The 17,009-nt window shown below is 44.3% G+C and overlaps 1 protein-coding gene across 1 annotated transcript in view; it reads right to left on the reverse strand.

The window, feature by feature from the left end:
• Positions 1-1,418: 1,418 nt before the first annotated feature.
• LOC147725119 (GTPase IMAP family member 9-like) overlaps positions 1,419-17,009 on the reverse strand; it is a 68,534-nt gene continuing 52,943 nt past the window's right edge. The window contains exon 2 of the mRNA XM_086918177.1: positions 1,419-2,131. Within this exon, the coding sequence (XP_086774303.1) occupies positions 1,419-2,131 (713 nt within the window). The remainder of the gene's footprint in view (positions 2,132-17,009) is intronic.

Genomic DNA, 17,009 nt, shown 5'->3' on the forward strand with positions numbered 1-17,009 from the left:
CGTTTTAGCAAGGAATGGCCAGTCCACGTGGTTGAAATACTTTTCAATATTTATGGGCATATGTACAGCTAGAATCATCTTCTTTTTGGCTGTCTTGACCAGCTGGACTACCCTGCGCAGGTCTTCATGTGTCTGTCTACCTGTAAAGAATCACAATTGATCAGGGTGTATTAGGTTAGGAATCAGGTAATCCAACTTGCTTGCTAGAATGTTGTTATATAATTTGGCGTGTATATGTCGTAGGGCTATTGGTTGGTATGAGGTGCATTGCCTCAGAACCTTCCTATATTTATGTTTGGGAATCAATGAAATTAGGGCCAAACTCATCATTTAGGATACTCTGTTCTCATGCTCAGTAGTGTTGAAAAGCGATGTGATATGTGGGGCCAGCATCTCTGAAAATCTCTATAGAAGGTTCTCATGTAAAAGTCCATTCTGAGGGTTTTGTGGATTGTAAGTTCTTCAATTGCTTTCTTGAACTCTTACTCGATGATAAGAGCTTATAGCGTATCCCTGTGGTCAATAGAGAGTTGAGGAAAGTTTACCTCATTCAAGTAGCAAATTTGGTGTTCATAGGAGACTATCCTATGCACACAGAGTATGATAATATGAGTGTCTTCTTCAAAGCGTGATGTGCAGTTACAACTAATGTTAATTTTGGCAATATATATATATATATTTTCTGGTGGAGTTTTCTATCCAGGTGGTTTCCAACCTTGTTGATCTAATCGTGCATACGAGAGTGTGCTCCACTGCATTGATCATAATTGCATTACATTTACCTTTAATAGATATGAGTTTCCTCTGTAAATGTCAATGCTCCTTATGAGCTGATTCTTCTGATTGAGGTTGTGAGGCCTATTGTGTTTTCTCCCTATATTTGATTGTGTGGTCAATGAGGCCATATTACCCATAGATTATTTGGGTTAACTGGTTAGTTAAATCTCAATGTGGGAGTATAGCTCATCCTTCCGACTCTATCCCAAACAAGAGTGGTGTTAAAGATCCATATTTTAGGGTGGAAATTGGATATATCTCATGTGAAAGTGGCCTTGACAGGAGCATGATCGGATAGAGTCATATTATAGACATTGGTGTGAGCCAACTGGGGCAAAAGTGAGTTACTCACAAAGTTATATTCTGTCTTAGAGTAGCTGTGGTGTTGTTTTGAATTCTAACGCTTCACTGTAGATAGTCTTGTAATAAGGCAGGAGAGCTGTTGGTCATCATTGTACAGCTATCCTTTTCAATATCTAAAAAGTTTTACAAGAAGCAAGGTTTGATTTCACAAGACTGTAGCCAATATTAGATTGCTTAACTTGCTTGGGTGTGCATAAGGTATAAAGTAGAGACAAAGATGGTACCTAGGAAAAAAGCATTACATGTGCTTAAGGATTCTATCAGTCAGTGACCAGTACTTAAGACTTTTTGCTCAAGTACCCAACCACCACTCCCAAGAGGACCAGCAGAATTGCCAACCCCAACACCACTCCTACGACAATGCGCTTGTCCACAGGTTTTCTGGGCTCTGGATGTATAGGAGAGCCCAGCTCAGTGCTGTTCATTTTATCTATTATTTGTATCAACTCTGTCACTTGTTTGTTGTTTTCTTCTCCAGTTGCCCTGTTGTTGAAGGCACAGTAACGATTTCCACATTTGGTAATTAATTTTCTCAGTGTTGGCTCAGCTTCCTTAACAAATGTTTTTATTGATTTATCTCCCAGATCATCTTTGCGGGTGAATACAACAACCATGCGTTTGAGCACCTGTGCTCCAAACAGATCCTGGACTCGCTGAACTGCCTCCTGCTCTTCTTTGGTGAATCTTCCAGTCTGGAGAACCATGACTACCACAGGGGGCCCAGGACCACAGAGCTGCAGTGAATGACTCACTTCTTCTGATCTGTTACTGTTCAAGAACCCGGGGGTGTCCACCACCACCAGACGCCTCCTGTCCCGGACACAGGCCTTCTTCTCACACTCCACCGTCACTGTCTTAGCAGATGCCCTGGACACGAAGAGCTTCTCCCCAAGGATGGAGTTTCCTGTGGCGCTTTTCCCTGCTCCAGTACTTCCAATCAGTAACATTGTCAGGTCATCATTTTGATTACATGGCTCATAACCCTCATCAACTGCAAGAAAGAACATCAAAATGTAAGCAAGCAAAGATGTACCAGGCTGAAAATATCATAAAGGGGGTGGGGTAGGAGGCAGTGCATTGTTTGTTGTAGAATATAAAAAGAACGCAAAATCCCATCCATCTTAAGGACCACAGAGTTAAACGCACTATATTAAAGGACACATTTTTAATCAACAATTCTAAAATCTGTTTTGCTGAAAAATTCAGTAAAATAAATAGTATATATTTACTTCCATTTGTGGGTCAGTTACATCCCTGTACATGGTAACACTTTTGCATGTTTTATGTACTTTTCTTCACCACACACACATAGTTAATTTAAGTTCAGCTTAATTGAAGATGTGTGGAAAGACTTTCACCCCATAATTGCTGAAAAAAGCAACAACCTGCAGCAACTAAGGGGAATATTCATATAATTGTAACACAGCTTCCTGCACAAAAAGAATCCTGAGATGCATATTCCTCTTTTAAAACTATCTCTTCTCAAGAAATTCCTAAACTCATCCACCTAAATGACTGCATTTGACCTACGAAATACCATGTCCAACAAATTCTACACTCACTCTGATCTCTATTCTGCACCCTTTCTACTCCACTTCTACCATATACTGTACAAATATATGCCTCTGACTTGTATCTATCTACCATAAATGACTCATGTTTACATCTACTTGCCTTATAATGTATGAGTTTTGCCTTCCCATTGGATGACGCCTCCAATGAATTATGTATATTTAATCTCTTTAAAGTCGTGCAATGTATGTCTCTATCCTTCTCACTTTTGTTATACCCCTGTAAACCATGTGTATGTAATCCATGTATACAGCTCTAATGCCCTCGGCTCAAGTTTGTGCTATATAAATCAAACAAAAAAAATGAATAGCTAGACTGATATGGGATCAGCTTGTTCTCACACTGCCTTGTTTAGCTTCCCTAAGTACAACATGCTGGATATCCTAAAACCACAACAATTGATGCGTCTCATTCCCATTGCCAAGACTGTGTGTAATGCCTAAGAATGGGCATCTGTGACCTTCAACCTACCATCATCACAGTGTCCTGGGGACCCTTAAGTGAGGGCTCTAGATGATTGCACCAGAGTCCCCCCTCACCTGCTGGTAAAGCACCTCCTCTGCTGTTTGGGGAAGGACTATTGGGTCTGTAGTAACTGTTATTGAGACTGCAAAGGCTCCTGCCTCCATTGTGACCACACTCCAAGATTCTGGAAATGGCTGGGAGAAGGTAGGAAGAGGCAGGATAATTGGGGCCAGATTCACGAAGCTGTAGTGTCTGGTTTGCGTTACTTGTTCAAAGCAAACCCAACGCAAAACCTTTTTTGGGGATTAACAAACCAATGTCAATGGTTGCATTACTTTGCTTCACAGGAGCGTTACATGAGTGGTACATGGCTGTTCTCATGCAACCACCAATGCTTTTTGATAGAAAATGCTATCTATTAACATTAGTTAAAAAGTTTAGCACCAAAAAATTATACCAGTGGAACGCAGGCGCTAACATGGAGAAATGCATTCATTTCATATTGCTTCTCTGCCTTTGCATGTGCACTGCACTGTATAGCACACTAACAGGTGGAAAACGTTTTAAGGTTAGTATAAGCATAGTATTTTTTACTGGAAGGGTATCCTTCCAGTACAAAACATATGCTAGACTCACATAGGCAGCCTGGCAATATGGTGCAAAGGTGTGTTCTTGGCTCACGCAGCCGCTTTCTGCAGTAGCGCTAGAGAGTGGGGAGGAGAGTGCTATATTTCTGTAAATATGGAGCACTCCTGCTCTCTCCTTCTCCTACAGTGCAGGGCTGACCTGCATTCCATGACAACTTTGAGAATATTGGTCTAGTGGTGCAACCTCGACCCTCCAGCTGCAGCAATTGAGAAATGCATGAACCCTCACTCACCCTGAACTGCAGTTAGAAACCCTAAAAGTGATTGGTAGCAGCGTAGACTCAAGGACAGCTCCATGTAGTCGTACCCATGGGGACATCCTGTATCCCTTAAAAACCTATGAATACTGTCTATCAATTCCCATGATAGGTGTCCTACCTCAGACATCTTGGCATTGCTATCTGCACAGAATTAAGTTGTGAGTACACTAATTTATTTTTCTCATAAAACATAAAGTACTGGCCAGAATTCCTCAGTAATCCTTGGACTCCTTGCCTCACTACCCTGAATGTCATGTGCTGAAGGTCTATACTTGTTGCTGTTTTTGGAATTGAAAGTAGGCCTGGGCCTCAGAGGTACATGGTTCCAGTTGCTCCAAGTAACCTCTCTCTGATTTTTGATGTGGATCACCAGATTCCACTTGCAGTGAACATAAATACTAGCTAATAATACTAATAAGAAACTTCTGCCTAGATAAACTAAGAGATGCATTGGGATTGATAATTGAGGGTTCCAATGTCCAAAGACAGGGGCATTGTGATATATCTCAAGATAGATCAGGGGGAGAAACAGGTCCTCTCACAGAAGGAAAATATATAGAAAACCTTTAATTGGGTACAAGGGAGATTAACCCATATGCCCTTATATCTATGCTGCAGTCAGAGGTGGCAGGTCATGCCTCTAGGTATTTCTTTTCAGTTTAGGGAGGCACAGTCTGCCTGAATACAAGTGGTTCTTCTATGCTTCCCAAGAGAGAATCCATCAATTCATCTAGTTTGCCTATAAACAATATTCAGGCATTTATTTGCATCCGGGTACAAACTGATAAAAAAGGCAGATTCTAGCTATTTTGCAGTTCTGGTATTAAAGAAAAGTATTGTGCGTTTATAGGTAACTCAATTGACAAGTGGACAATCCACTTTCGCACCCTCTTCTCAACCTTTCGCTGAGTCTGGGAGTGGTGCCGCCAGTGTGGAAGCAGGCAATGGTCATCCCGTTGCTTAAAAAGCCGGGACTTGACCCGAAAGCTCCAGCCAATTATAGGCCAATTTCGCTGCTGCCGGCCCTTGTAAAAATCCTGGAGAAGCACGTTCAGTTGGTGCTCTCCAATTTTCTGGAGTCCCATGAGATCTTACATGACTCCCAGTCGGGCTTCCGTTCAAATCGTAGCACCGAGACCGCGCTCCTTGAGGTTTCTGAAACCATTAAAGGGGTGCTGGATACCGGGGGCAAAGTCATGCTGGTGTTGTTGGATTTGTCGGCGGCTTTTGACACCGTCCCCCATGAGGGCCTGCTCGCAAGACTCTTCGAAATTGGTCTGCGGGGGACGGTGCTCAGATGGTTTTCATCTTTTTTAGCCGGCCGCCGGCAAACGATCTGGACATCATCTGACACCGCTGTAATGCCGCCTTTGGGAGTCGGGGTCCCTCAGGGCTCTATACTGAGCCCGACCCTTTTTAACATCTTTATGACCCCTTTGGCGGCGGTGGCGGAGTCATTTGGTGCCCGGATCGTGTCGTATGCCGACGACACCCAGCTCCTCTTCTCTTGCGAGAGAGGGGCTGACTTTGATGGGGAGAGTATCCAGAACTGCCTTGGGGCTGTGTTCTCATGGTTCCAACTGAACAGCCTCAAGTGCAATTCTGACAAATCTGAGGTACTCTTCTTCGGGTGCGATACGGAGCCTAGCTGGCAGGCCTGGTGGCCCATCGACATGTTCCCTCCGTCCGGCTCGTCTCCCATGGCTAAAAACTTGGGGGTTAAGATGGACAAGGGGCTGACGATGAAAGCCCAGATCCTGGGGGTGACTGGCACCTGCTTCGGCCTTTTAAAAATGTTGCGGAGGTTTCTGCCTCTCTTGTCCGAGGAGCACAGGAGGCTGACTGTGCAGGCTCTGATAGGCTCCAGGTTGGATTATGCCAACATTCTTTACCTGGGCCTGCCAGAGTACCTGCTGCAGAGGCTTCAAGTTGCACAGAACGCGGCGGCCAGGGCCATTTTTGGCCTAAGTAGACGCACCAGCGTCTCTGGGTTGTTGGTGACTTTACACTGGCTACCCATCCGCAAACGGATCGCCTTCAAGGCTCTGACTTTGGCCTACAAGGCGCTCCATGCTGTGGGAGCAAAACATCTCCAAAAGAGACTGACCTTTTACCATCCAGCTCGCTCGCTGAGGTCGGAATCTCTACTTTTGGCGGCTGTTCCGCGTGTGAAGAGGGCTCGCCTCGGGGGCCGCTCTTTCAGTCTGTTGGCCCCACAGATGTGGAATTCATTACCGCTCCCATTGCGGGGGGCGACTACGCTCCTTGATTTTAGAAGAGGTCTCAAAACCTGGCTGTTTTCCCAATAGGTTTGCTAGTAGTTCCTCTTTTTTGTTCTGTTTGCCTTTTAACCTCTTTTAATTGTGTTGTGTTATTCTGAAATCTGTTCTCCTTACCTAAAGCGCCGGGACACTCTTTTTGAGTAACCGTTGCGCTATACAAAAGAATAAATAACATAACATAACATAACAATCCTACAAGAGTAAACTCATATTAGAACTGAGAAGCAAATACAAGGGACACCAGGTACATAGTTGTCGAGTACCCATCTATGTTTATTCAATAGATGATTTGTCATTGTTTTTCTGAAAAATATTATAGTAACGATTGTATCATAATTTTATTGCATTACCCAGAAAAGAAACACTTGCATAAAGTAGTAAATACATTTAAATAAATACTATGCAATGAACAGTATGATTAAAATATTGTGCAAAACATTAAAGGATCAAGATTCCCTTAAAACATTTACAGTGGCAACCGGCACAATACCACCGTCATTATGGTATATGGATGAAGAACTATGGGTGTAAACCAGAGCAGTGATTACAGCATGCCCTTTCCACTTCTTGCCAATCTGGCTGTGGGAATTCTCCATGCCCATGTAATAAGCAATGGCATAGCCAATAGGTCTCGCCTTTGGGACCTTATGAGTGTTTATCCATGCAACAGTTGATGTTGTTGCACCATGGATATTGTGCTGCATAATTAAATACTTAAAAGGTCCCAAAAGCAAGACCTATTAGCTATGCCCTAGCCTATTGGCTATACAAGCGCTATATAAATACAATTACAACATAAAACCTATTTTCTAAAACTGTATAAGATATCCCTTACCTCTGTCTACTTTACAGGATTCCTAGACATTTCTAAAACCATTTCAACAGGCTAGCACCAGGACATTAAAGATGCCACGCAGTTCACTTTTGCCAGGAACTCTAATAAAGTCATTAGTTGTCTCATTAAATGTATTCACGGTTAGAGCTGCGTCTGAAGGCCCTGTTTAAACGAAGTATATTAGTGGCAATGTATTGTAATGTACATGATATAACTTCATGAGTATGGATTTTAATTGCTGATTGACTGTAATTATTAGGTTGTTTTACTATTTAAGTCATTATATAGTATCATTATTTTAATATAAATTACACAATACATTCATTAACTACCTACAATTGAGTACTGTCCCAATTAAAGGTTGATTCTCAGTTTCCAGGTATAAATCCAGGGGCACGCCTTTGAAAATGGCAAAAATGCCAGCCTCCAAGGAGGGCCTCCTGCCCTCGAACTTATGCCCCCCAGAAGACTGAGCAGAGGGAGGCTTCTGGCTCACCCACCCACACAGCCAGTGGCACACCTGCTTTGTGCATACTGACAACCAGACCTGCCCACACATTCCAAAGTGTTCCCTCTCAGCGCTAGGGGAATGACTGTGTCATTTCAATGCATGGGCTTCAAGGGTGTTTCACCATTAGGGGCCGCTGCTGAGTTTTATTGTCACCCATGAGCTCTCACTGAGAAGACTAGAGCCATGTCGTCGGTGACAAAAAAATGAGGTGGAATTGCAAAAAAAATGCATCTGCCCTAGGGCTCTAAAATACCTCAACACAACCCAGGATAACCTGTAGTTAGCCTCACCCCTAACCACAATTGTATATATATATATTATTTTTTTTTGCATTTCTTATACAAATCGAACTCTACGTGAAGGTATCAGAGTGCATCACATGAGCACTAGTTGCAGTACACAAGGACAGATTCATTTTAGGCACGAGAAGATTTGGTGATTACACTTGAGCCTCCGTCAGACTCTACCCTGGTTCCTCTGCTTTGTGGTCCACCACTCTAGCCATTATGCAACCTCCTAATTTAAAAGCGCAGCAGGCACACAGAACATGCTTCCCCTCCAGAAAGCGTTCAGCTGTCCAACAATAAGGCATTGTTGTTCCTGCGGTTATGCCTCATTTCTGTCTGCTTCTGTGGTGGAGAGTAGTAAGCATCTCATGAATGGGGAGGAGGAAATTTCAGCAGAGTGGCGAAGGAGAATTGGAGAGACTGAGGTGCTGTCTTTTGTACATTTCTAATGGGAAGTTTACATCTAGTAGTGGAGAGGGAAGAGTCCTTCCCGTGGATGACAGAGGAGAGTGCACTTTCCGTAGAGGAGAAAGACGCATGCTGCTTGTGGGTGACAGAAAAGTGCCCTTCGTGTAAGAGAAAGAAATACTTGGGTTATTGAGGAGATGGAAGTGTGCAGCTTATGGAGGGAGGGGGGGAGTTGCATCTTGGTGGAGAAGAGGGAAATGTGCTTCTGGAACGGGAGGAGTCGGCACCTCTGGGGAAGGAGCGGGTATTTGAAGTATAACACGTACAGGGCAGTCTACAAACTGCAGAAGCTATCATCTCGTAAGTGCTGGGAAGATGGCCTGACATGGAAAGGCAAAGAGAGGAAGATATTGTGGCAAGTGAAGGAGCGAGAAGATGAACAGTTGGGGGTGGAAAGGATTAAAGGTGTAAAAAAGAACGTGTGAGAGGTGAAAGTGAAAGAGAGCAAAAGACAACAAGAAGCCAGCAATTTAGAAGTGAGCGGCTGTGCTCATAAAAAAAAAACGAAAGTCATCGCGATCTCTTGGAAAGCGAAAGTGATCACGATGATGCGCTAAAACACGCAAAGGATGTGCGCTCAAGCGCGCGTTCTAGCAAGTTGGTCTGCGCTTTGGGAGCACTTTCCAAAGCCGCTACTAAATGGACTTAGCGATACCTAAAAACTTAAAGATGGCAAAATAATGTATTCCTCAGTGTTACATCTAGGGATTCTGCTTACGTCCCAAAAACGAGATGTGAGCAGAACTCTACAGATAGGAATAATCCTCCTCCTTTGGGGTAATGCGTAGATTGAGCAAAAAAAAACAGAAGATGGGCAGCTGGATTTGAGCATGGTCAAGCAAAACAAGTAATCTGAGGATATATGATGTTTTAGCATAGTATCCTATGGATTAGGACTTCTAGGAATTTTTAAAAGCAGTGACAACCTAAAGAAGAAAAATACAGTGGCGTGAAAAGCAGCAATTACAAATCTTTCACCCCTTGTTCTCAATTAGAGGAGCTGCACCCACTTGTGCTCAAAGCAAATAAAGCCTTGCACCGCGACAGGAGATGTACGTGTTCTACCTTCGGCTTCGTGTAGCTGATGGATGCAGAACGGGCCCACCCATGGTCCAGGGTTTGTCCTGGTGCTGTCCGCGTCACATGAAAAGCAAGCACGCTTTGTCGCGTTTCTATCAGCAGCAGGTGTGGGGTATCAGGGGACTGCCTCCTGGGGCCCTTATGATGCAGGTATAGTCCCCGACAAAAGTGCAGGAATGCTCTGACTAATTCTGCGCTGCAGGACAAGGAAGTGCTCTTTGTAGCGCTACAATCAGTGGAATGTGTTTGGTATCCATCGACCACCTCCTGAGTCCCTGAGGATGCAGGTCGATGTAGTTCCCCCTACAAAGGGGCAGGAATGCTCACAGTAATCATGTGACAACGGAGAGCGCTTTGAAGCGCTATGATCAGCAGTAGGTGTGGGGTAGCCAGGGACCGCCTCCTGGGGCTGTAAGGATTCAGGTAAATGTGGTCCCCCACAAAGGTACAGGAATACTCACAGTAATCAACCAGCATTATAATATTTGCAGCATAAATAGCTTTAGCATGTATTTTACTATGCATATCTTGAAAACGTTTTTGAAGTCATGGGTAATTACATCATAGAAGTATTCATTGTTTTAGTTAACTCATGGAGTCAATTTGCCAGTAAGTTCTCAAATCTCAATCTAATTGTTACAGATATCAAACACAGATGAAAAAGGTGAGATTACAATTCTCATAATAAGGTCAAATAGCAGGGGAGGCGGCAGAGAGTGAATACGTTTTAACAACAAATCCGTGCATGGACAACTGTACGAATGAGAGACAGGACATTTATCTCTACAAGATGGAACATAAATATTAGAGCTGGCATGACAGATGCTTCACACACTTTCATCCACCTAAATAGAATAGGTTTCATTTTACTTACATGTGTTGCTATTCATTGTGGATGGAAAGACAGGGCCTGGAGAAAAAGTAGGTCAATAAATTACAAACAAATAAAAAAGACAATGAAAATAGAATAGGTACATAGATATACATTGGCAGAGATATAACTGTGTGTAGCAATGCAGTCAGGAAAGCATGATTTTATATTCTTTCCAGATTTCTAGAGAACAAACCGGATATAGAACTAAGTCATAAAATCACGTTCTCCTTCACATTTCTACATAAATATCAAGTAAATATAGCAATAACGTCATTCACTCATAAAATCTAAATTGTAAATACCCAAGGGTAGTTCAGATGTGGAATTCTTTGCGAAGAGAAAAGTACTTACTTTCAGTAGCACTCTTTCTAGTAGATAATCTATTTGCCCACAGATTACTCACCTTATAAAACACCCAGGTACCAGACTCAATCACATCATTCTTTCAATGTCTCCTTTTTGCCAACAGGCGGCACTGCATGGCTCAAATTCCTCCATCCTATGAAACATCACTGTGACATATAAGGTTTTACACTATATGCAAACATTAGTTACTGTTGTTTTATTCATGCAATCCATAGGACCGCACCTCAGAACTAGGAGGCTTGTGAGTCTGAGAGAGTTTTCTTCTGATGGGTAGTTCTACCCACTGGTTTCTTATATTGGGAAGTAGTACTGAAGCAGTATCTACTGAGATCATAATGGGGGTCCATCACTCCAAATAGTTGTGCTGCACAACCCTGGAAAAATTACAATCTCTGTATAATAGTGTAAATAATCAGTAAAAAATATTGAATCAATAATATTCCCTATTACCGAATCGGTAATACAGATTCAGTAATGGGGAATACCTACCCAGTCATTTCTATGGGTTTGGAGGCACATAGGAATGAATGTGAAGACATTCGGTATTACCAATTTGGTATTACCGATTTGGGGTAATACTGGGAGGTATTTGATGTATGCCAGGGTGTCCAAAGGACACCCTGTTGCACCCCGGAAATGTGCATGTGTGCACACGTGGTCCACAGTCATGCCCTAAGGGCATGGATGTGTGCCACATGGCACTTTTAAAAAGCAAAAATTAGCTTTTTTAAAGGAATTCAGTAATTACCACCAACTTGAAGTTGTTGGAAATTAACAAATTCCTAAGGCCCAAAAGCACTCTTGAAAGTGCTTCCTACATTGCATTTAAGGAATCGGTAATACAGATTCCTTAAATGCAAGGCCAACTAGGAATCGGTATTAGGGAATCGGTATTTACCGATTCTTTAATACCAAATCCTTCCCTACATCACGAATGCCTAAACACCGGTCGCTAATGTTGAAATTTACCGAATTTCACTGTTACCAACCGGTATTTGGGCAACCTAAATCGGGCCCCGGGTCATTAAAATAGACAATCCTGAAACGTAATGTATTACTTTCCCAAGACCTAATATCAAAATTGAGAGCTATAGGTACTTAAGATCTGGCTTTCCATTCCTACTTTGAGAGTTAAGATAAGATTGACATCCGATTATCCTAGGAGCCTTTTCCTAACACACCATATAGAGAAGAGAAATCTGGATACTGCGAATACTAAAGCATGATGGTAACCGCAGACACAAAGTTAAGACATCATGAGAATCTACCAAATTGCCCTCAGCTTGAAAATATTAATTGATGTTCTTTAGTATACCAGACACCTGAATGTTCAAAGGTGTTGAGATGACTGTCCCATCCAAGGGAAAAGTTGTTAGTGGGGGACAAAAAGGCTTCCCAAACATAGGTTGATTGAGCACCAGATACATGGCCCTGGCACCCCAATTTTGGAATGCTCTCGCTCACTATTTGCGCATGGCGGACTCCTATACGCAATTTAGGAAATTACCTAAAGCCTGGCTTTTCTCCCATGCTTACAATTGATTCTCCCTTACTCTTTGATTTTGTTACCGCTCTGCTCACAGTGCCAAGAAATCGTTTGGTGAACGTGCGCTTTATAAATTAACTTTAACATAACATAACATAACATAACATAACATAACATAACATAACATAACATAACATAACATAACACCAATGAACACTGTCGTTCCGGAGCTACATTCAAGGAACTCAGAATCCTATCCAGAAGTATCCCCATGTGCTGAGCCCAGTAAAAATGGAGACTCCACTACAGAACTATTGGGTCTGAAGTGACGAAGTAAAATGCAGGAGGCCAGTAATCCTTGCAGTTGCAGAACTGTCTGAGATAGAAGAGGAGCCCCCCCAACTGAAACATCTACATCATAACCTGAATATGCAAGACTCACTGAAGATGGGAAATCACCTTGAGCATTATTGTATCCAGCACTTTTCTAATGAAGAATTGACATTGCATAGATAGGAGGTGGAAGACAATTGAAAATGCTAAGTTGAAAAGAGAGGAGATCATAATCTGGAAGATGTCTGATGCACTGTGGTGAGCCTGCCTTCAACAGCCAATCATCATGGTACAGGAATACATGTATCTTCAACCTTAGATTTTGGGACAAAATCCTAATTTAAGACAAATTCCTACATTAACACAAAATCCCAACTTAAGACTACTAAATGCCTTCTGTTAATACCAAAAGTAGTACGTTTAGGATGTTGTTGTAAGTTAGTTCTGTGAATCAGGCCAGCAGTGTCTGAAGTCCTATGTTTATAAACATTTGGGCTTTAGAAGTGGGGGAGAAGCTTCTAGAGGCATGCCTTTGAAGTGCATGGATGCCCAGCCTTCCCTGCCCCAGCTACAGGCTAGCTACAGTGGGTAAGCAGCCCTTTGTATGTAGACAGAACACAGCCTATTCCATTGTAAGTGAGGCTGGGCAGAGCTGCTCCCTAATGCAAACACAAGGGGATGAAGGACGGAGTTCATAAACTTTTCAGACACTCACCCCCAGTCAAAATTCTGGGTTGAGTCCATCATTGTTCTTTAGCGTACTTCGCCACCCCAGTTAGCACCCAGCCATATGCAAATCAGTCTTGACCCTGTTCAGCCTGGGAACAGTCCAGCCCGAACTGCCAAGCAAGGTCTTCCCTGGGCCAGAAACAAGCATCCTCGGCCCGGTTTTGGGGTAATACCTCTCATCAGCCAGGCTAGCTTGAACCCTGTGGCAAAGTGAGCAAGGGACCCACCCCCTTCCATCCGGTTAGTGATAGCCCATCAAGTCACTTCCAATCTCCCATTGTGTGTGGTTGCCTAGGAGCCATACATAAAGCCCAACTGCCAACTACACCCAGTCATGTGACCCGAGACAGACAGTAGGCCCAAACAACTTTCTAAAAGTGGCATGTCCAGAATTGTAAATGTTATCCTCCTGGAGAGATATGCATTGCAGTAGTGAAACATGAATTTAGGCATTTTTACTACCAGGCCATGCAAAATCTTAAAAGTACATGTTCTGCTTTTCAGTACAATGCCTACATTAGGGGTGAGATATATTTATTAAAAATGAAATTGTGAGCCTGACTGATGAGCCCATAACTAGGGTGAAACTGCTCCTGGGTTTCCAGTGTTCCTGTTCAAGGAGGACATGGCTTGCCAATTTGAGCTGAACTGTTCTCACAAGGAACAAGGTCAAGACTAATTTGCATATAGCTGGGTCCAAACTGAGGTGGCATGATGAGCAAAAGAATGATGGGTTGAAGTGTTACCCTTAGCTATTGTCACTTATTGCAAGCAGCATCTCATTACCTCAGGCATTCCATAACTGTTTTGTATTTTTATTGCGCAAACCCACGAGTAGCATTACATTTACAGAGCCTGGACACATGGAGTGCCACTTCACTAGCAACGTATACATTAATTAAATATACCAATTGGGTATAAGTCAAGTCTATCATATTTTAAGGAGAGAGCACAAGCGCTTTAGCACTGGTTAGAAATGGTAAAGTGCACAGAGCCCTAAGGCCAACAAAACAAATTAAGCAAAAAGTAGGAGGAGTGTGTCAAAAATATGGGGTAACCTACCACAAAAAAGGCATACAATGGAGTGGAGTGAAATAAAGGGGAGTGTTGTAAAGTGAAGTACAGTAGAGTGGCGTACAGTGGGTTAGCATAGAGTTCAAAATCATGAAGTAAAACGTTTCTAAAGTGGAGTGGGAGACAGTAGACTAGCCTACAGTGGAGTGCAAAAGAATGGAGTGCAGTCGCGTAGTGTGTAGTTTGGCAAAGTATAAAATCTATAATAGAGAGGCATAAGGTAGAATAGCATTAGTGTAATGGCAAGAGTGTAGCTTCATACACTGAAATAGCGTACAGTGGAGTTGTTGTGGGGGCCCGGCCTAGTGGAATTTCTCTAGGCTTGCTCCTGGTTTTGACCCTTCCTAATGGGCCATTGCGTAAGGAGTGTCCTGTTTGCTGGCTGTGTTGATTTCCCTCCAATGGTCACTCGTTTGGGCACTGTGTTCATCAGCAGGTAAGGGGGATACCTTGCATAGTGCCAGGCAAGCTTGTCGGTTCCATTTGATCACTAGGGGAGGTGCCAGAGTGGCAACAGAAGTTGATCCTGATATTCCCGGGGGTATTCACATTCTATTTGTCACTGTCAATGTCCATGTGTGCCTGGGCAAGCTCCCGAACTAGCCCCGGCACAGAGGACATGCACAAGTGGAAGCCCCAGATCGCTTGATGTTTGTGTACCTTACTGAATAACAACTTCTATGTCCTTTTGGCAATTTTCACTAAGAGGTGGTGTGAGCAGCATTCCCTCTGCCAAGCTAATTCAAATAACTTGAAGATGTTTCCTATAAATTCCAGGAAAGCCTCCACGAAGAGCGTCAGACTGCGGTCCATCCGGGCTAGCGTCCATGTGGAGTAGGAGTGTCTCACTGGTTGGTGCACAAAGGAGGGAGCTCCAGGGGATGAGCAGGCTATAGTGCTAATCTCAGAAAATTGGATAGAAATTTTCAATTTGGACATTAGGTCTTGTCCTAAGATATTAGTCAAGGTGAAGGGAAGTATAACAACTGTTCCCTCGCAATTTTACCCCCTATCTCCAACTCAAAGGTGTCTGTGAAGGGGATCCCTGCTACAGTGCCTGAGACCCCTTGTGTGCCTTGAATGTTCTTTGATAGAAGGACTGTTCCCTCCTGTAGGCATAATCGTGTCACCCCTGTGTCAAGTAGAAAGTAGTGAGTTGTCCAGTTGATCAACATTGCAACCACAGGGTCCTCCTTATGGAAGCCTGGGATGGACTGTAGTGGCTGAGTGACTTTTGGTGTTCTGTTGATTACTGTGTGATTATTCATGTACCCTTCCATTCGCTGTGAAATCCTAGGGTTATTGTTTAGCCTCGCTGTGTGTTTCTGGCTGTTCATGGAGTGTATGTTTTGTGGGCTCAACATAGGGGTCGAGCTTGGGGAGATCCTAGCACTGAACTGAGATAGGGACTGAATTTTTTGAGTTTACCGATCTGGGAAGCTCCTTGTCCTAAATCTAGTGGTTTTCTTCCCAGGCGCCTATCAGTGGCTGAAGCATGGATTATGCCACACCTGGGAAGCTTTTCAAAATGGCACCACAGGTCTGCTACTGCAGCCCGGGTAAGGTGGTGCATACACCCCTTACTAAGATATAGGCTACCTATATCTACCTTTAATCACTGACACATATAAACCTATTATGGCAGGTGTTAGACGGGGACCCGGAGGGTCGACCGAGCAAGGGGGAGAGGCCTCCGGGCGAGGGCCCTCTCTTGTAATCGTATGGACGAGCAACTCCCCCCCCCACAGATGGACACCACACAAAGATAGGTCCTGCACACTTTTATAGGTATTCTTAGGCAGGGTAACTTGACGATACAGCAGGACCAGGATACGAGGATCCCGTCAATTCTAGTCTCTTTGGGGAAGGGGGGAGCGGGACAGTTTCAGTACCGGTCCGGTACAGGGGTAGCGGGTGTGGAGCTCACAATCCTCGAGATGGAGGGTTCGGACGGAGGGGCCGCGGCAGCGCCAGCAGGCCTTCACGGATAGTTCACGATGAGGATGAGCCGCGGCAGCGCCAGCAGGCCTTCAAGATGGTTCACGAAGAGGATGAGCCGCGGCAGCGCCAGCAGGCCTTCAAGATGGTTCACGAAGAGGATGAGCCGCGGCAGCGCCAGCAGGCCTTCAAGATGGTTCACGAAGAGGATGAGCCGCGGCAGCGCCAGCAGGCCTTCAAGATGGTTCACGAAGAGGAGCCGCGGCAGCGCCAGCAGGCCTCCAAGGATGAGTTTGTCTCGGTGTCTCTCGACTCCAGGATACAACTGCCTTCCTGCTCTGGAGCTTCCCCAGTTATAGGTCTGGCGCCCTTTGATGTCCGGACCCTCACACTTGGAGGTCGGGGGGTCCGGGATGAGGGAATCCAGACACCCAGCGGGGGGGTGGAGCCAGCGCCCAGGGAGGCTGGGGGCGATCGAAACCTGGTGGAGGAGAGCCATCGACACTCCTTCTCCCATTGACCCGCCAAGTGGTCTCTTTACCCCCTGGGTGGATGGTGGTGCCTCGATATCTGGGCTTGGCTGGGCCTGAGGCTGAGGTCGACCGAGGCCACGAGGCCTGGTCGTGGAGGGTCCAAGATGGCGGCTGGGCCGGAGACGGTGG

This window comes from Lissotriton vulgaris, chromosome 4_1 (assembly GCF_964263255.1).
Source record: "Lissotriton vulgaris chromosome 4_1, aLisVul1.2, whole genome shotgun sequence".
In the NCBI taxonomy this organism is placed as follows: domain Eukaryota; kingdom Metazoa; phylum Chordata; class Amphibia; order Caudata; family Salamandridae; genus Lissotriton; species Lissotriton vulgaris.